Raw genomic sequence first — 24,819 nt, forward strand, 5'->3', positions numbered from 1 at the left:
TCACGCATTTTTTCCAAGTTATTTTTATATTATTTTATTAGTATCTTTTATGTTAGTATTGTGCTAACATAAGCACAATACTTGTGAACTTTTTTGCTCCAATATTGCTTGATAGGTCAGCTCTGATAGTATAGGAGCCTTAAGCTTCGTATATAGTTGCGCCATTTATTTTTTTCGGTATTTTTTAGGATTTGAACCAAAATATTTTGGAAATTTAAAAAAAAATCAAGTAGATTCTTTGCAAATATTATGATTTTTAAAAATTTTTCCAAGAGATCGTAACAGCGATGTATTTTCAAAAGCACTGAGTTGATATCGAAATAGGAAAACTTGTACCGAACAACATGATTCCTCAAAAAATTGGTTTTCTTAGAACTAGAATAAATCTATTACCATTATTTTGTAAACCTTTTTACTATACATCGTTCTGTCTCTTTGTTTATAGAACATCAAATTATTAATCACTTACAAAATCTAATCACCATGAACTGCTATCTGCAAAAGGCATTTAAAACTTCTCTTTGCAAAAAAAATTTTTTCATTTAACACTAGATTGCCTAAGGAAGTCATTTTGACTGCTTTTAATTTCAATTAGAAAAGCAATGATGTATATAATGACACAATTTCTTAGAATTTTGTACAACATATAAATTTTTATTGTTTATATTAACTAATAACTTGTTATATAACTGTAAAGAATAAAATTAATTTTTTATATTTTTATAAACAAATTTCTTTACCCATTATTCATTCTTTTACAATCCAGTCATTTTGACTGCTTTTGGGCAATATCACTAAGGACATATATACTAAGTTTCAGTCCTTCTACTGTTAAATTTACTGTGAGAAAAGACAATTAAGTGACTTAAGAATGCAATAAAAATGAACCTGACACTAAAAATGCAAAATAAAATAATTTATTTATGCGATAAATTATAAAAGAAGTTATTTAAGCACAAATAAAAACAGCTTGTTTCTTCATAAATTGTTTTCGATTTTTTTTTCCTGTTAATCTCTGCCCAAAGCGGAAATTCCGTAGCAGCATACTTTCTTCGATTCAGCTGTTAAAGTAGCTAAATCTGGTTGTTTAGTTTTATTTCTGCTTATTAATTTGCTCGATATCTTATAAGAAAATAAATTTCACAATTCATAAACTAATTATCTTCAAAATTAATTTTTCCCAAAAAATAATTTTAAATTTTTGTGGCTGTGATATTCGAAAAACACGCATTTGCTGATTGTATATATCTAAATACAACTATATTGTGATAGTGATGCGACAACGTGATTATACAGGGTAGTTTATAAAGAAGTATACAATTTCAATGCACAATAAATTAAGAACAATGTAAGATGTTATATGTTGCCAACAGCATAATTGTATGGGAATATTTTAAGTTTTATCAGCGACAGTCGCAGATGTTCTACGCGTGATCCCTTATGTCACACGGCTCAAATCTAGTCTGTAATCCATTTCGGTTCAAACTACTGTTAATGTAACTGTATCAAATACATTGATAATGGCTGTGATACGCTGTTTCAGCTCCTATAGAAAAACAGGAAGAAGATGGACAAATACCTTGTCCTTTAAGTAAACCTGCAAGAAGAAATCACAAGGTGTTAGAGATTAGGTTCGGACTTATGGGTGGTAATTGGGAGACATGTTGCAGTCCACGGTTCGCCAAATCCATGAGAGAGGTAAGGTAAACTCACACGCATACCCTCCAATTGAAGAATGAAGTTGCCAATGTCTTCCTGTGAGCCATGATGGCTCTGGTGATAGAGCGTTCGCCTACCAATGAGGTGAACCGGGTTCGAATCCCAGCGATGGTTGGTCGAAATGAATTCCGCGTCCGACTTGCATCAACCACAGTGCTGACTTAAAAAATATCCTGAGTGGTAGACGGCTCAAGGGTCAGAGTCCCCTTGCCATCAGGCTAACCGTGGGAGGTTTTCGTGGTTTTCCTCTCCGTATAACGCAAATGAGGGTTAGTTCCCGAAAAAAAGTCCTACACGAAAGCAAATTACTCCCAATACTTGATCCAGGAGTTCACGTGTCTTCTGGATTGGGTTAAAAATTACATGGCTACAGAGTTGAACTTAGCAGTCGTAAACCCGAAAAATTGGATCAGCTGTTCAACGATGATTATAAAATAAAAATCTTGCAACTCTGGCATCAACCAAAGAGTTAAGATAATAAAAAAAAGTGGCTTCCTTGACAGTTTGGTCTTGGAAAAAAGAAAGAGCTGAACACTTTCTTTCTGGACACTGCGCACAGAACACATTTACCTTGGACAAATCTCGCAATTTGAGATTCTCTGTTCTCCAAAAGCGAGCATTTTGCTTGTTTACCGTCCCATTGACGTGAAATGTAGCATCATTTGGTGAAAACTAAACGTAATTGATCACTATTGATGGACTTAATTCATATATCTCAACATACGTTAGGGGCGAAAATGGATTACCTGCTCGATGTGTGTCGTGCTGTTAAGTGGTCACACATACAACAACTGTAACTGTCTCAAACAAGATTTTAATTTCATACAATTCTGTTGCAGATAACATATAATATCATGCATTGTTCTTGATTGTTAGTGCATTGAAACTGTATACTTCTGTTAGAATCACCCTATATTGCACATAGTATTGGCAATCTTTTATGTGACTAAAAACTAGTAGTTGTTTAAAATTTTAAAGTACGCATAATATCTGTAAACATATTTATGTATTTTTCAGATCGAGAAGTGAAGACCACCACTGGTAAAATGATTTTACATTTTATATTTTGTTTTAATTTATTTGAAAATCATAAACGTTAAACTTTATGAAAGCAATTTATTTAAAAGTAATTCAGTAATATATAAAAGAATAATGCATACTCTTTGCTTAAATTAAGGACTTCCCAAAAAACGCAATTGTCAGAAGCCCCAAATGGGCATGAATTAGGATAGCAAAAGCGTAACGGAGATTCTCTAAAACCTTGATATTTTGGAATCACAAATTCTTGAAACTTAAAATGCTTTAAAAAATCTGGAAAAATTCATACTTACAAAAAAGACAGTTTATAAGAGAAATATAAAGAGAACTCACTTTAACGATTTCGGCTGTGAAGTCCATCTTCTGGCTTGAAAAACGCCAGAAGAGTGACATTTTGTATGCCAGGAGTGTGAAATTTACTGCAACAAAGTTCTAAAGACAAATTTAGACTTAAGAAAATTCTTTTATGACATAGAACCATCACATTTTAAGAAAATGTTGTGACGTATAATAGAAAATAATCACGTATAATGTTTAGTATAAAATAGTCAGGTGAATCTGATCTTCAGAGCACTTTATCAATCCCACAGAATCGAGGAAATAAACAGCGAAAACTCGGCAGAAACTAAATATTCACGCTTTTCTAACTGTTAGAATTTTCTCGGAAAAAAAGGTTAAATAGCAACTTATTTGACTGTTATTTTACCATATTCAAATAAAACAGTCAAATAAGAATAAATAAGATGATATTCAAACTGTTAACTGGGAGAGAACCGTTCATTAACACCGTTAACCTAAAACTGTTAAACAAAACGTTTTTCGCTTTAATTAGGCCCACCTAACTTTCCTTGTAGCTGGGTACATATTAATGACGAGAGGGCTAATCTATATCGGGGATTCGAGTCACAGCGTTGACACCACAAAATCTCCTCCATTTTCTTCAACTCAGAAAAGGTTTCCAATATCCTGCACTTCCCAATTTGTTACCATGGACTATAAGAATACGATACTCTCATTCACGCATAAATGGCAGAACCAAAAAACTGCTTAACACAAAAAAGTCTAGTATTCCCTATCTATTACAATCGAGTGTTAACATTGATGAAACAAGCAGATACACAAATTAAATTGAATTCCACGGTTCTCAACCACTACCTAAGTCATATGTCCATTACCTAACGAAAAGCCTAGCTCCAATATCCAGTTAAATTACTTTTTTTGAGGTTTTGAAATCTTGCTAGTTGTAAATGGTTACATTAGCCAGTTGTAAAAAATTTTAAGCTAACTTAAAAAACGCATTTTTTATAGTTTGGTTTTAACATAAACATGGAAAAAGGAGCACAATACTTTAAAGAAAAAGAAAAATGTTTCTAAAAAAAGTATTGCCTACGTGAAAAATTAACTTTCTTTCAAATTAAATTAATACTTACAAAACATTAGCTCGAATGTAAGGCTTGGTTGGAGGTAAAATCTCTTACATAGTTATGAATTCTGACAATCAAAGGTTGTTAAGACCATAACAGTTTATAGACAATTTAATACATGAGGTTTCTTTGGTCGGTGGGATCTCCCGTTTCCCGAACACGAGACCAACGTCCTATCAGTCAGGTTATCCAGGCCCCAGAGTGGTTATCTTTTACTTGTTAGTTGGTTGAAATTAAATATTCATAAAATTGAAACTTATTTTTAATGAAATTTCTGAAACTCTACATAAAAATTCGTGACGCAAAAATGTTTGGATATTTTGTTAAGAGGAAAGTCTACAGAGAAATATATTTCTGTTCGGACGCACATGTAGCATTTACCTTAGACCGGTCCAAAGTACAACATTGACACTGGTCCAAGATACAAGTATGCACTTTTTTTTGGTAAACCTAACAAAAAGAAAAAGTTGGTATTTTATCTCATAGAGAATGGAATTTTGGTATTTATCATTATTAAGGCTAAGTTCTATAGGATTTTATTTTCCAATCAAATTGATTGAAAAAGTTACGCAGCAACTATAAAATCAAACAAAAAAGTTATTAAACACTTGACTGAAAAACTTATATTGGCTCCTAACACAACAGATGGAACTTGCTATTACAGTTATCAACAACTTATACTAAATGCAGAATTTCACCCTTTCGATGATCGAAATAAATGTGATCCAAAAGTACAACACTCTCCCCTACTCAGCATTTCTACGTTAATGAAATGTGTAAAGGTAGGCATATCGTGCACAACAATTAATATTACAATATATTGTATTTTATGCCAAATAAAATTATTTTTTAAAACGAGATATGCAAGTTAATAAGGATATAATTTAGGTTTCAATTTTTTTTTCACAAAATAATAAATTTAAGTACACATTTGTTAAAAAATAAATTGGTATAAAGTTGGTAATCGAGATAGGCTGCATAGGGCACATAGATGAATAGCAACATAAGACAAATCTCTTTATCAATAGCACATACTTTCTTTGTTAGCGTGTAGTTAGTCATAGAGGTAGGAAGTACGCTGGTGTCTGCCTTGATTTTCAAATTGATTAAAAATGTTTAAGTTTGAAAACTGTATGGAAATTAAAACTGCCTTAAACATGGTTCTTAAAGTCTTGGAAATTTAAAAAAAAAATTTTAGACATTCTAAATTCGAAAAGTATTAAGGAAGGGGAAAATCGTAATTTATTCGAATATAACTGAGCAGAGAGAAGAGAGTGAAAGGCTCTAAACATGGAACTGGCTCCCCAGACACATGTAATAAAAACTTCTAAAAAAATGGTCACTAATTGATAAAAACTACAAACATGAACTGAAAATAAAATAAAATGTACAAATAAATATCAGTGTGCCTACTTTCATTAACTGTCAAAGAAATAAACAAAATATTTCTTAACAAAACTTTTGTCTATTTTCAGAATTAGAGCCTGAAATATCAACAGGTAAATAAAATTTTCTCTCGATAAGTATTCGAAATATTTTGATATTTTATTCTTTAGATAAAATTCATTGATTTAAGCTACTAACTATTTTTATTTAATTTTTAGAGACGATAACAACGCTTGCCCCATTCGTGTGTCCTAAAAAGGAGGGTAAATTTCCTCACGAGAGAGATTGCAGTAAGTTTTACGACTGCAAAAAAGGAAAACACAAAGAGCACAAGTGTCCGAAAAACCAACTCTTTGATGACAAAAAATGGAAATGCGAGCCAGATAAGCATGCCAAGTGTGGAAGCAGAGTGCATCCTGATAGTAAGGCCATCTTTTATTTTTAATACTTTATCTTTATTTGTGCTAAATTTCAAACTGTCTTACATTGGTTATTTTTTTAAATTTGCCCAATATCAATGATAAGTTAAATGAGTTAATTGGTTAATATAAATTCAGTTTTAAATTTATATTTTATACCAAAAACTAACATCTAAAGATGAGATAATTTTCAAATGTACTTAATGTACTTAAAATACTTAAATGTACACTCCCGGGCCTGCCTAAAACGTTTGTCCCGAAAATGGTCGATAATATGAAAAATCAATCAAAGGAAAAATGGAAACAGAATGTTACACATTTTGCTACCCTCTGCTTATTAACTTTCAGGAAGCTTTAAAATTAGTTGAAAAGTTTGTCAACAGATGGTGCTGCTGACTGAAAAACTATTAAACATTGTTTACTTCTGCGCATTAGATCATTCCGAATAAAATCTTTGCTGGGTCATCAATTAATTTTAATCACAACTACACCATGTCACGGTTATTTTAAAAGCATTGTTTCAGAATTTTTAAACTTGGCAACTCTGTTACAAAACTTGCATCTAATTGTGGAATTTGGGGGAAAAGAACAACTGGTATTCTTAGTAGATCGCATAAAAACGGAATTTTCTATATTCTTTTGGTTAATTCAACTAAATAGTTGAGCTGTTTCTTAGGATTAAACACTCTTTCATTTAACAAGCACAATTTACAATTTTTAAAATTCTGAATACAGAAGATGCGTCATAACGCAACACTATCTGGTGAGAAATCTAAAGCGTAATATCCCGAGTGGGAGGAAAGAAAGTTCAGATTCGATTACGCATGCGTGATATAATAGTTAACATACATAACCTCAAACGGCTAAGTACACCACAATAGTAATAATTTTGTAAAAATTATTAACTTGAAAAAACTCTGGAAATTCGCAATCCCAGAAATATGGCCTCTTTGTAAGATATGATCTCGCATTTCACCATCTCGGTAACTTCTTAGGGGTTTTCTGTTTCAGAAATTTCAAAAAACTGATTTTTTATTGTATTTTTCGATATCTGATACTATGGGGTATATGTGAGCGTTTTGCCCGGAAAGTGTATGATATCGTTGAAAAAAGCGATCATCAGAATTGTCGTTCCGCATCGTCGAGGACTCACCGACAGAGCATGAGGCAATCAATGTAGGAAGCTATCTGACATATATTCGAATACCTGTCAAATGACAATTTACTGGATGGATGAGTCGGCGTGAACCCTAAAACAATAAGAAATCGCTAAATTCGCTTATCTGGTCGTTTTCGTTAAAACGAAACAAACGAAATTGCTAATTATTTGGCCACGGTAATGCTCAACGACGGTTTCATGCAGGTAAGCAGCATAGTGGGCGTCGTGGATATTCGAATTGGCAACAGAACGTTTGGAGTTTACAAAAGGTGCAACGGAAATCACCTCGTACGCTCGAAGCCAGATTTGCATCAAAAAAGCCAGATCTGCTGCCCAAGAGAAAGCAGAGCACGTCGACGAAATGCATCAGTTCGAGGAAGAAGAAATGCTGTGTGGTGTATCACCTTTTGATGATAAATACCCTAAAACCGGGAGGAAACGTCAAAAAAATACTTTGCACACAATTTCTCAAAAAGCCTGTTTTTTTGTGTTGGGCGTTGGGATAGCAGAAAAACTACTCGATAGATTTACATCACTTTGGAAATTGATGTGACTTTGGTTGGAATCAACGAAAGTTAAGCATTCTCCGAAATTTCGATGACATTTTTCTACGTTTAAATGTCAAAAAAATTTATTCGTGCTAGTTTCTTTTTTGAAAAATCACTGCCATTTTCTAAAAAAAAAATAACATTTTTGCAGATTTTTTTTTGTTTCAAACCATAGCTAAGCAACTACAGGGTTGCCACAGACTACTAAAATGCTACTATTTTCGGCCTTAGGTGACTATGGCGACTTTTTTTGCCTGAAAAGGCTAAAAAAGCAACTATTTTCAGGAATAGGCGACTATTGGGACACTTTTCTACTCTTAGCGAAGTTTTTTCGCAAAAATGAACGATACTTTTCAGAACGTTAATAAAAGAAAGCAAACTTTTATACAATCATTTATGTCCAAAAAGCCAAATATTTAAATTTTCATTAGATTTTATAAAGTACTTGTTATATTTTCTCTCTGAGGGGCAGATTTGTTATTTTTAATTGTTTTTTCCTTCTATTAACATTCATATTTTATTGTAATTCGACTTTTATTTAGGTACCTATTTTCTAATATGTATACCTTTTATGTTTGCACAAAACTTTTTTTAAATTGGAGCACAGTATTTGACAATTAATCTATAATTTAAGTTATTTGGCTACTATTTTTGAGAAATTTTGTTCCTGTTCAGGCAACTATTTTCATTGAGGCTACTAAAAGCAACTATTTTTGTTCATTTTTTACTGCGGCAACCCTGCAATTACATAATCGTTATTTGTGAATTTTTAATCTCATCTGTTTCAGACTATACAGAATGAAGATCAAGCTGCACCAGTCCATCGGTTCCTGGCGTGCATTGCCATCATTCCATCATTTATCACATGTTAATTTATAATTATTTCTGGCTAGAAAGTATTTAAAATCTATCCGAAAGAAAGAAAACCATAAAATAATTATACAACTTATCCTTCTATTTCACTGAAAATGCTAAAAATGAGACTCAAGTCAGACCTCTAGGCAAGAAACCTTAACTAAATCAAGATTTTTCTTAAGCACAATTATGAAACTCGTAATAATCCCATGCAAAAATTCATTTTTGATTACTTAATTTATTTTTACTATTTAATTTAATAATCATTGAAACAATTTTGAATTATAAAGTATACAAATTTTTACAATCCTCTTATTTATTAACCCAAAATTTAAAGGCAATCGGTAAGATGGATCTTAAGTTAAAACATTTTGAATAACGTGTTTTTTTTTCCTTTTTAATTAAAGACGGATCTTTGAACAACATTTTTTTTCTGAAAATTAAAACATTGTTAATTTTTGAGTTTATATCTCATAGCATTCCACTGGCATAACCAAATGCATTTTGTTAAGTATTTACAAACTAATTTTTCTTAAACTCTTTGCAGTGTTTCCTGATGACCCTGATGACGAAATTGTTGAGCCGGATGTTCCAGACTACAACTGCTACAATCACGGTAGATGGGCTCATGAAGAATATTGTAACTTGTATTACAACTGCCACGATTATAAACCATCTTTGCGTAAATGCAAGAAAGGAAAATATTTCGACTCTTATAGGAAAAAATGTTACGATGAAAAAGATGTTAACTGTGGCGACAGAGAAAAACCAACTGGTAAAAATATTTTTTTAAATTTTAAATACACATGTAATTTTTCTATAACAGTCGTTGAACAGCCGACCCAATATTTTGGATTTTCGACTACTAATGTTCAACTCTGTAGCCTTGTAATTTTGAACCCAATCCAGAAGACAAGAGAACTCCTGGATCAGGTATTTGGAGAAATTTGCCTTCGTGGAGGACTTTTTGTTGGAACTAACCCGCATTTGCTTTACGTGGAGAGGAAAATAACGAAGAAACTCCACGGGTAGCCTGACGGAAAGGGGATTCTAACCCAAGATCCGTCTACCACTGATAATTTACGTCAGCTCTGTGGTCAGTGTGAACTGGGTGCGGAAATCGTATCAACCAGTCATCGCTGGGATTCGATGGAAAGTAAAGCAAATACTCCATTCCCTGAGCCACCATGAATCACACTTGTAAATTTCTATAATCAATTCCTCATTGATACAAATATTTTTTTTTTCATTTTAGTAACTAGATTTAAAATAAGATTTCCCACTATGCCTAGGCATCATGCTATTTACCTATGGCTAATCAATAAAATTGTAATTCACCTGCCTACATTTTTGTTTAAATTTGTATAAATATGAAAAACTTTTCCAAATTTTTAGTAAGTAATGCTCAAATTTTATGAAATACATCATATCAAACATTAAAAAATATTAATGCATGAATTTTACAGCAAGTAGCTTGTACAAATATGTGTTATACAATGTTTAATGGTTTGAAATTAATAAAAAAAATAATTGAATAGCAGTAGTCTTATAAATGTTCAATTTTATTGCAGAAAAACTATTTTTAAAATTCAGTAAAAGTAAGTTTTTTTTCTTTTGTAATCATTTAATTTTTTATTCAACATATAAAAATGTAATTCCAATTTGAAAAAAAAAAAAAGGAAAATCTCAAAAAAAACACTTTATCGATAATAGCGTTGAATAATACTCTTTTCATTATAATTTATTAAAACACTATTGATTTATCAGTTTTGTAAATGTATCCAGTTACTAATTTACTAATTTATCAAATGAACAAATTACAACAGAAACTATTCCAACAGAGATAATTGGTAAGTTTAAAAGTAAAAACAAAAAATTATTTTCTTTACATACAGTTGCGTGCTAAAGTCTCCTGCAAGTGTAAAATTTATAACTTTTCACGCTGTTTATTTGAGCTGCTATTATGTTTCCGCTGTTCTTTAAAAGATCCTGAAATCTTATATAAGTGGCATATAGAGCTGTGGAGGCTCAGGGCACTCGCCTTCCAATGAGGTGAACCGGGTTCGAATCCTGGCGATGGCAGGTTGATTCGAATTCCGCACCCACCTCGCACCGACCGCAGCGCTGACATGAAATATCCTCAGTAGTAGACGGATCATGGGTTAGAGTCCCTTTGCCGTCAGGCTAACCGTGGGAGGTTTTTTCTCGTGATTTCCCTCTCCACGTAACGCAATTGCAGATTAGTTGCATCAAAAAAAGTCAAATTTCTCTTAATACTTGATCGAGGAGTTCCCTTGTTTTCTGGATTGGGTTCAAACTTGCAAGGATTCGGAGTTAAACATTAGTAGTCGTAAACTGAAAATTCAGTTGGCTGTTCAACGACAGTAATAAAAAAGTGGCATATAAAACTCCTCTGTTTTAAATACAATAGACTGTTTTGAAACATATGAAATTTTTATTTTACAATCAAATAAAATCGTTTAACACGAATTTTCGTTTAAGACAACAACAAAAAAGCTTCCCTGTCACGCTAACTTGAGCAACAATTTTAAATAAATCCTTTAATGCGAACATACAATACCCATTTAGTTTTATCCCATTTAGGACGAAGCACATATTACACTTACTGAAACAAAAACTCTTCATTGCGTTCTTATTTGCAAACTAATCACTTTTCTTCATTGAAAAAGAGAAATAAATGCATTTTTTTCTCGAACTAAGGTAGCAATCGGGGTTATGATTGCAATAGGTGACGTAACCAACTGAACTCAAGATGAGCCATAACGATGAGTTGAGTAGTGTCGATCGACGAGTTGACTCTGAAAAAATTTATTAGCGAGCTTTACCTTTACTTACTAGCACTTTAATTATTAGTATTGAAGTTCCAGTTGCTAAAATAAAAAAGGCCTCTTTATTTGGATACCATGCTGAATGTTTTATGTGACGGTATTTTACTTCTGTTAATATGAAAGGATTCATATTATTCTACTTCGGTTAATATGAAAGAATTCATATTATTCTACTTCGGTTAATATGAAAAGATTGTTGACCCCCCTATAACATCTTCATAAGAGCTTGGCGGCATTTTTTAATCGCCATCATATTAAAATCACTGCATACTAATTTAAGTCTGAACTTCTTTAAACTTTTGCTGAATAAAAACTTTAATTTTGTCGAGACTCAATCTAACAGTTGTAGTCTTGGATTAGAATATCTAAGACGAAAGGTTTAGCTGTGGTCAACTTGAATATAGAAAAAAATTTTGATTGTAAAGAAATAAAGATTTTTTAAATTTCGGTGGTTCCAAAAGTAAAAAAGACAGTTCTTATCTTATCACTCCTGAGATATAAAAAAAATACGTCCAGGTAAAATGTTTTTTAGTGGTTTATTTTACAAATGCCATTTTAATTACTTCGATTTATTATTAATTTCTATTTATTATTCAAAATTACAAAGTTGAATGTCTGTCCAAACTTTTTGGTCAAACGATACCCTCACTTTATTAATTAGAAACTATGACTTATTATTCGTCATATTTTAATCCGGTTCGCAATTCCAAAATTATTTTCAAACGTTTGCTTTTCCATGTCCAAATGCAATATATCATTTTATATTCTCAAATAAGGATTTGCGGGAGCAGAGATGGAACAGTGGTTAAAGCACTAAGAGTCATTGTGAGGGACAGAAGTTCATACCCCGGTGATAGCTTTTCTAGGAAGTAAGGTGATCGCTATGCAGTGATGACTACAATGCTACAATTATACCGTTGGTGAAACTGCGGAACCTTAATCTTCCTTTCCCCTGTCCCCTAACAGGTTGTTGCGCGAATACTTTGCTAACATTGATTCGCGTAGAAGTGTTGTGTTACATTAATTTCATTTAACACAAATGGAAAATAATTATTTCTAACTCAGATATGATATCCGCCGTTTTTCTATTGATTAAAAAATAAGTTATAAGAAATAAAGGAATATATTACTTTTATAACGACATCATCTTCTTGTAAATTAGTATGAAAGAATAAATAACCATCTTTTTTTAAAAAAACAAATTTAACTATTTATTCGTATTTTACAAATTTGTAACGTATTTTAGTATAATGTGCAGCAAAATAAAAACTAAAAATGAATATCACACACTAGACAATAAAAAACTCTTGCAGTACACGTTATTTTCGCTAATAAATAACTTACTCAGAGATAAGAGCGCAAATCAAATAGTTTACCTACCTTTTATTACAGAATATTGCATATTGTGTCTTTTTTATGTATCATGTGTTCTGTATTGCATTGCTTTAGTACTTTGGTCTTGAAGTACTTAATTTGCTTATTTAAACGATTTGAATTGATACGTATTAGGTGCATACCAAATTAAACAACCAGCATAAAAAGTTCGTATCAATTATACAAATTATCATTCATTAAGCATGGGAAATAATGAATATTTTTTTCTAGAGCCAACTACGTCTCCAACAACAGTTACAACAACAACTGAATCTATTCCTACTGAAACAGAAGACAAAGGTAAATTAAAACACTTTTACTGCAATTATTATCATTATTAATTTGTAATTAACATTTGCAATCATTATTGTTTTCATATATTCGCTGTATACTAAATCTATTTTAGTATATCTTTCGAAGGTTACTGCTAGAATTCAAACACCATTGCTATGGTGTCATAATGATTACATTAATTACACAAGATAGTCTTTCAATTGAAAAAAAAAAATTTTGGGACTATGTAAAATTTACAAGACATAAGTCAATCTTTTCACACTTAACAAGTCATTAATCTAGTCTAGTGTTTCCCAAACTTATGCGTATCCTTTCTAAATTTTTCGTAACGCTGTGTACCACTAATAAAAAATGAATGTATTTTTTTACTATAAAAAAATTGTTCAAAAGTTAAAAATCACAATTGGCTGTTGACACCACTAATTATTAACTGTTAACTCTGCAAAAAATAGCTAATAGAAAAATACGTAATCGTAAATTTTCATGGCTAGCTTTGTTTTTAAATTAAAGTTTTTGAAATTTTCGTTTGTTGCAAGATATTTCGCATAAGAACGTACCCCTGGGGGTACGCGTACCACACTTTGGGAAACACTGATCTAGTCCAACTAAATAAAGTGGTTTCTAAAAGGGTTGCTGAGTCGGAGTTGAAATCGAAATAATTTACGCTACTCCGACAAATTAAAAGTTAGGTCTTGTAGATTAAAAGAGGGTAAAAAATAAATTTTGATCTTACACAAATTATTTAGATAAATATTTATAATTATGTAAACAAAAATATCACTCTAATAAATGTTATGAAAATTTTTCAAATTATGACACATCACAAACTTAATTGCATTTTAACAGTTTTGAGCCTATGAACAGAGTTAGTAACCCCCTCACGCCTCTATCACAATGACGGGATGAAGTTTTCCCTTCTATTTCTCGTGCCCATCATTATCCAACCATGACCAAGCACCTAGCCCCATTTTTAGGGCTCTATATTTTAAAGGCCTCGTGGTAAGAATGCCACATAATTTTGACTCGAGCCAGACGACGTGAACAGCGACTGAGCTGGTACCCCTCTCTCCAAACTTCCTCAGAGGAATTATCAGCCACAACAAATTTAGCGTGCACGTTGATGCGTATGCAATCCGGTCGTTTTTCGCGGCCATCAGGATCGAACTCAAAACCCCTAGCTCTCCAGCGAGAGGTGTGAGATATGCCTAAACCAACTGTGTCACCCTAGCGCTCTTTTCTCACGCCTATATTGCTCCCTGGCTTGAGTTTTTAAAAAAACTATAAAAGTGAAACACCAGGAAGAATAAAACAATTTATTTCTTAAGCCCAGAATTTATTTCTCAATATATACACCAGATAGCAGTACCGGATTATTTGTAATGTGTTTAGAGATAGTTAGCTTTATTTAGTCTAGTTATCAGCACTCATCAAATATAAACTCAAAAATTAGCCCAAAAACTAAAAAAACTATGAATATATTGTACATGCACTTTTATATGATGTTCTTGAATAAAAAAATATAGACACTTATAAAACCGTTTTATTCAAAATAATGCGACAGTTAAGGGGTTAGAAAAGAACCCGGAAAATTAATTGAAGTTATCTTTTACTTTAAAAACTCCCAAAACAAACTTATTTAGCTCAGCTATTAAGCTATTGAAAAATATGCAAATGAATTTAAAAATACCGTAATGTAATAGTTTCCAAGTTCATGAAAATTCACTAAATAATTTTTGACATAAGACGTTTATATGTGTGAGTCTGAGATATTGGTAATTAGCTACTATTCCGTTTCTGTACAATTTCAAATATGGTATAAACATATATATTTAGAAATGTATTTATTCAACTGCTATATTGTAATACAAAATGTAATTCTAAATGAAGTGCTTTTGATGATGCAAATGAGCATTAAAAAAATAGAAGTACGGGGTGGGCCAAAAAATAGGACAAATAGTTTTTAATATAATTTAATTAAAAATAAATAAATTAACAAATGCAACAAATAATAATAAAAATAGGCGTCCACTAATTAATGAATTTAATTACTTTCAAAGTAGCCACCTTTTGCAACGATTCAGAGGCACAAACGCATTTTGAAATTTTCATTAACACAATAGAAAGACTGAAACTTAATATATACCTATATTCCCCTGAAGCAGTAAAAAAAATTGGATTGTGAAAGAATAACTATTGTGTAAAAAAAATTTCAAAATTAATTTTTAATATTTTTTATAGTATTCACAGTTATATAGCAAGTTATTAGTAAATATTAATTTAAAAAAATTATATGTTGTACAAAAAAGTCTCACGATTCTAAGAAATTGTGTCATTATATACATCATTATTTTTCTAATTGAAATTAAAAAGCAGTCATAATGACTTCCTTGGGCAATCTAGTGTGCTAATAAACCACAAGTCTTCTTCTTTTAATCTATCTCATTCCCGTTGAAGCGAGTACTTTAGATAGTCCAAACTTTAGTGGGGTTTAGTGCAGGTTGCCGAGGTAACTCATTAAGCAACAACTAAACAACTAAATTAACGAATCTTTTGCTTGATATTCTAAAAAAAGTCACACAAAAAAATACGCAAACTGAGAGATATAGTTTATTTTATAATTAAACTGGTGGACAAAAAGAAATGACGCAAATTAAAAAGAAATTAGTTAACTTCTACTCTGTGATTCAATAACTTTGTATGAGTTTTTTTTTATTTTTTGCCGCACCTTGTATCTAGTGCTTGAAATTAACAAATATTTAATTCCAATTACCGACTTACCACAGCTCTGACATTAAGGTGTAGAAATCTTTTAATTTAGTGGAAGGTATTTTGCAGGTGACATTAATGATGAGTCAAAAATTTAAATATTGTTCAAATGTAGGGTAAACTAACCAGTGAAGGAACACTTAAGCTTCGCTTGCCTTTTAAGAAATCATATTAATTTCAAAATCCGTAATTTTAGTTAAATGACAGTGTCAACATATTTGTTACTAATTGCAAATTATGTAAAAAAAATTGTAGAGAACTTACATAATATTGTTTTAAAATTTTGGAGGTTCAAATAACAAGTAGTAAGAAGACCAAGTGAAGGAACAGCTCTTACCAGTGAATGAACACCCAGTGAAGGAACACTTAATTTTGGTTATTTTTTAATGCTCTTTATGAATTTATAAGCCATACAAATATTTAAAAACAAGCCTATTCTTGAAATTTTAACATATATACTTGGAAAATGTTAACTATTTTTTGTAATCATGAATTGAAAATTAAAGTGTCAACATATTAACACATATTGTTCATTCCCTGGGAAATCTATGCCCAGTAAGGGAACATGCCTATTCCTTCACTGGTTAAAAGTTGTTTTTCGTATTTTTAACATACTTTTGATGCGGAACATCACTAAAGGTACAAGAAAATTAAAGTTTATCCTTTATTTTCATTAACTTAGAAAAAAAACCAGTAAAGGAACACTTGTTCCTTCACTGGTTTTTCATCGTTTGGTGATCCAGTGAATAAACACCAACTTATCTCAGTACTTTATCATGCTATAATGCTTAAAAAAAATAAAACGTAACTTCAATAACTATATTTTGAATTCTCTTTTTCACAGTAAAAAAAATAAAACTATTACATGCAATTAATTCCACTTCAAACATATGAATACAAACACTCACCTTATAATTTTTTCAAAGAAACAAGGTGTTGCAGAGATAATAACAAATTCAAAAATTTTTCCAGAGAAGTCTATTTGACTAGGTAATCCAAAACATTGCTAGATGACTTTCTATTGTTTGGCAGTTAGCTATTGTTACCAATTAATCTAAAGAAAAACTTTCAAATTCTTATTTTTTATCAATATATATGAAATGTTCCCTCACTGGGTGGTGTTCCTTCACTGGTTGGTTTACCCTATAAGATGCAAGCCAAAACGCTTGTTTTAGGCTAATTTTAAAAAAATCTATCTCTCTTTTTATTCGCACCGTCATTTTGCAGTGCTCCCAGCCAATTCAAAAATCTTCGTTTTGGAATAAATGCAAGGATTCAGTGTCTCTAAACTATTCAGAAACTCAACTACTCAGATTTTATCAAAACTTTTTCCAAAATGTGTAGGATTGAATGGTTATTCCAACCTCTTTCATGATGATTTCTGCTGTAAAATTGATTACCTTTATTGCTACTATGTAAATGTAGCTCTCAATGTTTTTTTTTTAATTATTTTTACGAAAAAATGCCATATTGTAGCTAGATGCAATATTGTAGCTAGAATGAACTGTGAATAAAAATGCAATATTGTGGCTAGAATGAACTATCTGCATCCAAATATTTAATCTTAAAGATTTTAACAAAATACAGCTGCGAGCTAACAGGGCCCTTAACCCTTTGGTGGAAAATTTTTATTAAACATATTTTTAATACTTTGTTTCATTCTTTTGTATTAAATTAGGTCAAAATAAGGGGTAAATATTACATTGAGCTTCTTAATAATTTATATTTATGGAATACAGCATGGAACACTGGTCTCTTTTTCAGAGAAAATGATAAAATCTTCCAAACACGGTTCACTTCAAAACAATAATTTTTATAATTTGAGCTCATTTGTAGTTATTTGGATCTAAAAAAATTGTTATTCATCATTGAAAGTTTTAATTTTACAAAATCAATTATTCATAAATTTTTGAATATAACAAAAAAAAAACTTTTCAAACTACTTTTTTTCCGGATTTTATATTTTAGTACATATATAATTCCGATAATCTAACAGATTTTTTACAGTAACTATTAGACAATTTTAATAATTAAAAATCACCCTACCTATTTATTTTTGCTTGAACTAAGCGATCCAGAAAAAACATATATAAAGGGGTTAGAAATTAGTTGAGTAAAAAGTGTTAAAAAAACACATTGTTATGCCTCGTGTATTTTTTTATTTTTATTATTATTATTATTAAAATTGCGACGTATTTTACTGGGAGGAACGGGATTAAGCTTTTAAAGAAAAATAAATTTAGTTTGTAATGAATATTTACTTTATACGAAAAACATTTAATTTATCTTAATTATGAAAAGAAAAATTCTTAACGACATGTGAGGTATATATAACAATGGCATATGAACACTTTCTCTTTTGCTATAAAACTATTTTTTCTTTTTTTTTTAATGCTGTCTTTTTTTAGGCACAACGAGAGAAAATACTTCAACCGAAACAACATTAACGGATGTACCACCTACCCCTAAGAACATTTTTACAGATTCCACCGAGAGAGGAACGTCAGAAGAAATTGTAACCAAAGTATCAGAAACAACTCTTGAAGATAGATCTACTGTTACAGAGGTACCTTCAACTCAAACAGAGCAGGAAGCAACGACTAAAAGAATCGTAACTGAAGGAAAAACATCAAAAATCACAAATCGTATATCTACTGCTTCTGAAATCATTCCAACAATAATTCCCGAAACAACAACCCATTTAGGTAAGTGATAATAAACGATGGATTATTGAAATCACAAGGTTACCCTAAAATATCTATCCAGTTTCAAACAGTACAAAGCATTCACCTTATAAAGGCGAGTGATACACGAGAGGAAACGTACAATCGCTAAGTTTCTGTTTTATGCTTTAAATCATCAATGTGTGCCCCTTAGTTACCCGACACACCTGCCAATGATAAACTAATTCTATCAGTCCAAAGCTTCTGTTCATGGAAAGCTTCCATGCATGGATGATTCATGGAAAGATACAAGATTCATGGAAAGCTTCTGTTTTATGCTTTAAATCTTCAATGTGTGCCCCTTAATTACCGACACACATGCCACTGGTAAACTAATTCTATCAGTCCAAAGCTTCTGTTCATGGAAAGCTTCCATTCATGGATGATTCATAGCAAGATTCATGGATGATTCATGGAAAGATTCATGGATGATTCATGGATAGATGCAAGATTCATGGAAAGCTTCTGTTTTATGCTTTAAATCTTCAATGTGTGCCCCTTAATTACCGACACACATGCCAATGGTAAACTAATTCTATCAGTCCAAAGCTTCTGTTCATGGAAAGCTTCCATTCATGGATGATTCATAGCAAGATTCATGGATGATTCATGGAAAGATTCATGGATGATTCATGGAAAGATGCAAGATTCATGGAAAGCTTCTGTTTTATGCTTTAAATCTTCAATGTGTGCCCCTTAGTTACTGACACACATGCCAATGGTAAACTAATTCTATCAGTCCAAAACTTCTGTTCATGGAAAGCTTCCATTCATGGATGATTCATGGAAAGATTCATGGATGAATCATGGAAAGATACAAGATTCATGGAAAGCTTCTGTTTTGTGCTTTAAATCTTCAATGTGTGCCCCTTAGTTACCGACACACATGTCAATGGTAAAACTAATTCTGTCTGTACAAGAGCAGGTGATGCATGAAAGATACCTTCACCAAGTTTCTATTTTATGCTATAAATCTAAACCCTTTGATATTTTAGATCCAGTTGATCAAGGTGTTCATTCACCTTGCGTGTCCCTTAGTTACCCAACACACACGCCACTGGAAAAATAATTCTCTCTGTTCAAGAGCAGGTGATACATGAAAAGATACGTACACTCAACAAATTTCTATTATATAGTATAAACCTTCTACGTCTCCTTGGTTACCCGATACACGAACCACTAGTAAACTAATTCCATTTGTACAAAGGTGGGAGGTACATATGGTAGAAAGGTACGGAAAGATATGCTCAGATAGTTACTTACTACAATTCTTACACGTAAGCCCATGGTGACCCGACATACATTCCACTGGTAAATTAATTCTATCCATATTTTCAATACTATCAATGTCCGTCTCAGCAATACGGTTGTAGTTTTATAGGCATAAAGGTACCTAATCATTGTCTTTTACAAGTTTTTTGTCCGTCACAGGTTTATGTGTAGACTATGTTAGCCACATCGTATCACATAAAATAAAACAAAAACAACATTGAATAAGAAATAAATATTTTACAGATGATAAGGACTTCACAGTTAAAAAGAGATTATTACTTAAATTAATTTTATGCTGATGGCAGCCAAAGATTTCCGAATATTCTATTTTAGTTAAGGATCTCATTAAATGGCTTTTTCTACCTAATAAGAATGCGCCATGCAACAACGAGAAACAGTTAAGATCACTATCTTTTAATGCTATACAGGGTGTCTCATAAATATTAATACGAACTTTAAGGAGATCTGGGGCACATCATAAGAATTGAAAATTGCAAAATTTGACTGAGGATGATGAGTTGACAACTATCAAGTGAGTCCCCAAAATAATTATATTGATATAAAACAACTTTTATAGAGCCTATTTGAAGCAATTTCCGACAATAGTTAGTAGAAAACCTAAAATTAACACTAGACGCACTAGCCTATAATACAGAGGTACGTCTGGTGGCGAACGACGAATTTTCGGCCATGGATTACAGTGCAACTGTCAATTCTTACGATATACTTCTACCTCCCTTAAAGTTCCTACCAATATTTATGGAGTATCCTGCATAGAATTATAAAACTTGAAGTGTTTTCCGTATTACTGTGCATTGAAAGTACTTGACACAGACTAAATGATTTTGCTTAAAAAATATACTTCGATTAAAAAAAAAAATAATTATCATTTCACATATAATATTTCAATGATTTTTTTATAACTACATATGCACTTAATTTATAAGAACTAAAATGACACAATTCAGTTAAAAAGAGTTTCAGAAAAATTATTCAGCTTATTGAAGCAAAGAAATGCTTAGCTGTTCCTGATGAGAGAGTGCGAACATCATTAAAAAAACTCTTTAAAAAGCATTCATTAAATTTAAAAATTGATCATTTCTAATTTTCTAAAAATTACTCATTAAATACAAAATCATATTTATGTTTTATTTCTATACTTTTGACAGATAAAAATAAAGATAATGTAATAAATGAAAACCCAGATTATGATTGCGCTGAAACTGATGGATTGTTTGCTCATGAGAAACACTGCAATTATTATTACACTTGCAAAAACAATAAGGCAGTTCTAAAAGAATGCCCTCAAGGTCAAGCTTTTGATAGTCACAGGGAACGCTGCGAAGATTGGTACTTGGTACATTGTGGAAACAGACTTCGACCTGATGGTATGTAAAGTAATATTTTTATAATTATCTTCACTCACTGTAAAAACTGTCGTGCAATACCTCTCCGAATTTGAGTTGAATAGGTGAAAAAACTCTTTACTTTAAGTTACCATGAAATCGAGCATTCATATACATTTTAATTGTTAGAGGGCTAGTAGTTTAGTAGGGTGTAGTTAAATCTAATCACTAATAATTAAGAATGCTTGTACCTAGCTCGTGCGCATTCATACCATTCGGGCATTAGTACACATTTTGGTGTATTTTGAATATCTTCAGTAGATTTACGAAATGGCATGAGCTTATTATCTTGCACTATGCTCTACATTTGCAGAAATGGAAATTTACTGTAACAAAATGTACACATGATTCTAGTTGCACAGTAAGGATTGTAGAAACTAGAATAACGTTCTCATATTTTCGGGAACCAAAGACAATATGAATACATCAGAGGATAAAAATAAAATATTTATTTTCCGGAAAAAGGTACAGTCACAAAACTGAGTGACTAACTTAAAATAAATTAAAATACAAAAGTGTATAACACGCTGAGTAGCAGTTATCGAAAATGCCCACCTTCATCTGTGAAAAGGTACCCCAATATAGAAACGAGTTAACATATCTTAAATACTAGTGAATTGTAGTTGTAATTTTGTAGTGGTAGATACGCTACAGGATAATTAAACTTTAATTTTCAAATCTCTGTCAATTATATTAATTAAGTTTATTATAATCAAATTATATTTCCTTCCGTTCTGTTAAGCCTAATTCGAGCTTTCAATATTTTTTATTTACTATATGTTTCATTGATTAACAAACTAAATTTATTTTAATAATTAGTGTGTGCTTGCATCCTGAACAAATTGCTCTTACTTTAAATTGTATCCTAAATATAATTTTATTGACTCTTGTGCGTATCTTATATTATAATTATAAATGCTAGTGTTACTGAAACATAGTGTTATCAAAATATCAGAAATGGGTAAACTACTAGACACCAAAAGTGGTGAAAGGTAACATTCCTGGAGTTTCACTACGCCACTTAAGATTTAGAGTAGTTGCCGTAGTACTTAATTTACAGTAGTAGTAATTCATTTTTCGTGGTAAGATACACTAAATGTTTTTACAAATACATATTTTAATTATAAATCATTCCACAGGACATGAAGTGAAAACCAATTACATCAAGGTTTTTAAACTTCAAATTTATGTGGTTGCAATACTTTAAGCTAATATTAAAAATGGTTTCGTAATTAAGAATTAAAATAAGGGTGAGGTTAAAAATAAACTGAAATAAATGAAATAATCTTTTTCTTTTAGAACTTGATCATACGTTTGATGATTTCCAAAGCACTTATGAAGATAGAAGAACTTCTACTCCTTATCCATTCACTAGAACTACTCCAGGTAATGTAACTCGAGAAAAATAGTATACTTACAGCGCAAGAATAATAGTATAATAAAGAGAAAAATAGTATACGTAACTAAAATATATTATTTTTCTCTTTATTGTATCAGTTTTTACATATTGACTTTATTTACACTCTGTATTAGATTAATTGATAGATACAATAAAACCGAATTGATCCTATATGCTGAGGAAAAAAGTATTGCCAAAACTACCAGAATATGGGAACACCAAGAAAGCTGGGTACTTTTTACCAAAGCACTTTGGTTGGTAAAGGTTTTGGTAAGATTAATCATGATATATGGTTTTATAACAGTTGATAAAATTTGGTAAAAGTTTAAAAAAAATTGGTAATTTTATCATATCTTAGAGAATGGCGAAAAAATCATTTAAGTTAAATTGACTTCTCAATTTTGTATTTTTTTACTAAACGTGTGGTATTACAAACTATAGTTTTGAAAATCAGAATTTCTGGTAAACCGTTACCATATGAATGAAAAAAGTACCAAATGAATAGTTTACGTACGATTGAATTTGCTTTTTATACCAGAACAATGTTTGTTTGTTTTTTACTAGAAATGTCATTACTATACAGTACGGTAATTTTAAAAGAATTTTTTTCTCCGTGCATGTAATAAAAATGAGCAAAGTCCTTGTAACCTGACCACCCGTCTTACTTGCATGTTGACCGCTTAAATAAACCATATTTATCTAAGAATGCTATTGAATTGCTATCCTCAACTTTTATCTGCTGACGAGAAGGGAAAAAAAACTTCTGGAAATATTCAATGTTATGCTTTAGCATTTCCGCGGATTGGGGAAATCGGATTGAAAGTTTAACAAACTCAGTGGTAAGTGTAACGCAGGGGAAATCTATTAAGGACTTGTATAGCAATTGATTAGTAAATAATCATAATAAAGCAATAAATTCTAGGTGGTTCCGCTCCTTTTCAAAAAAGCAAATATCATTTTACTTATAAAATACATAATTTTATGCACGAACATTTACTTAAAATGTTAATCGAAATGAAATGAATGATTTCCTGGATTAGAAAAATTACAAACTGTACTTAATAAAAAAAAATTAAGCTTAGAAAACGGAATGTGTGATACAATATGAAGTAATTTTACTCGTTAGCGATATCCTAACGTCGTTATATAAGATCTTGTAGGTAACAGTTTTTTATCATTCTTGAGTTACGTTTTTATTTATTAAAAAATTCAATATAAATGAAGATCTAGCAACATCTAAGCATCTGGCAACATTTCATCGCACTCCCTGTACATTTTGCAGCTCACTTTTGTACTTTCATTATAATTATGTATTAAATTTTGAGGCTTATCCGATTAAGCCACAAAATTTTAGTGTAACATAAAGAATGTAAAGTAGTCGAATTTCATTAGTTGCGATATTTTAAGAAATTATTTACTATACGAAAGCAACTGGCATATAGAACTAATAAAATATTCACTCTGTATCCTAAAAAAAAATTATCAAACCGGAAGTCTTGCAGTTTACCTATGACGTCATAGTTCAAATTAGAGTAAATCAATGCATTCGTATCATCAAGAGGAAGTTATAAATGCCTCTTATTGTACTGCCATCTGCTGATAACAGAGAGAACCTCCATCAGGAATAAAAGGTGAAAACATATCATTTTTGGTTTTTAACTATATCCAGTTAAGCATTAAATTTATATTACTAATTGTAATTCATTCCAATAATTAATCTCATAATATCTCACAATGAGGTAATTACAGTTATTTCTTAAGATATATGTGGTATTTGCTAAGTAAAATTTTTAAGTCAGGTTAAGAAAAATTAATGCATTTTATATTTATTGGGATACATAGGAATGACATGATATAAATCATGTTGGTATTACATACACGGGTTTCACTTTACTCTTAATCAATGACAAATAGAAAAAACGTAAACTTGGATTTAAAGCTAAAGGAAAATTTAAATGTATCTGACTTCCATAAGCATCTCTTTCAGGCAGTACCACAGAAACACCGTTTGTGTGTCCAACAGAAAACGGAATTTATCCACACGAAACAAACTGTGGGAAATACCATGTGTGCAAAGGTGGAGTGGTCGAAACTAAACTGTGTCCAGATAAGGAACTTTTCAATTTAGAACAAAATAAATGCATCGACGAAGAAGAAACTACCTGTGGAAAACGTATACACCCTAAAG

General features: G+C 31.2%; 1 protein-coding gene across 3 annotated transcripts in view; it reads left to right on the forward strand.

The window, feature by feature from the left end:
* LOC107446911 (uncharacterized) overlaps nucleotides 1-24,819 on the forward strand; it is a 79,444-nt gene that overhangs the window by 23,518 nt on the left and 31,107 nt on the right. For all 3 annotated transcript variants that reach the window (XM_087160316.1, XM_087160318.1, XM_087160317.1), the window contains exons 10-18: nucleotides 2,737-2,760; nucleotides 5,657-5,680; nucleotides 5,786-5,989; nucleotides 9,096-9,323; nucleotides 13,003-13,071; nucleotides 18,240-18,536; nucleotides 20,996-21,214; nucleotides 22,532-22,618; nucleotides 24,619-24,819. In XM_087160316.1, the coding sequence (XP_087016442.1) occupies nucleotides 2,737-2,760; nucleotides 5,657-5,680; nucleotides 5,786-5,989; nucleotides 9,096-9,323; nucleotides 13,003-13,071; nucleotides 18,240-18,536; nucleotides 20,996-21,214; nucleotides 22,532-22,618; nucleotides 24,619-24,819 (1,353 nt within the window). The remainder of the gene's footprint in view (nucleotides 1-2,736; nucleotides 2,761-5,656; nucleotides 5,681-5,785; nucleotides 5,990-9,095; nucleotides 9,324-13,002; nucleotides 13,072-18,239; nucleotides 18,537-20,995; nucleotides 21,215-22,531; nucleotides 22,619-24,618) is intronic.

Source organism: Parasteatoda tepidariorum, chromosome 1 (assembly GCF_982258835.1).
Source record: "Parasteatoda tepidariorum strain Cologne lab strain chromosome 1, Ptep-v5.0, whole genome shotgun sequence".
NCBI classification, from domain to species: domain Eukaryota; kingdom Metazoa; phylum Arthropoda; class Arachnida; order Araneae; family Theridiidae; genus Parasteatoda; species Parasteatoda tepidariorum.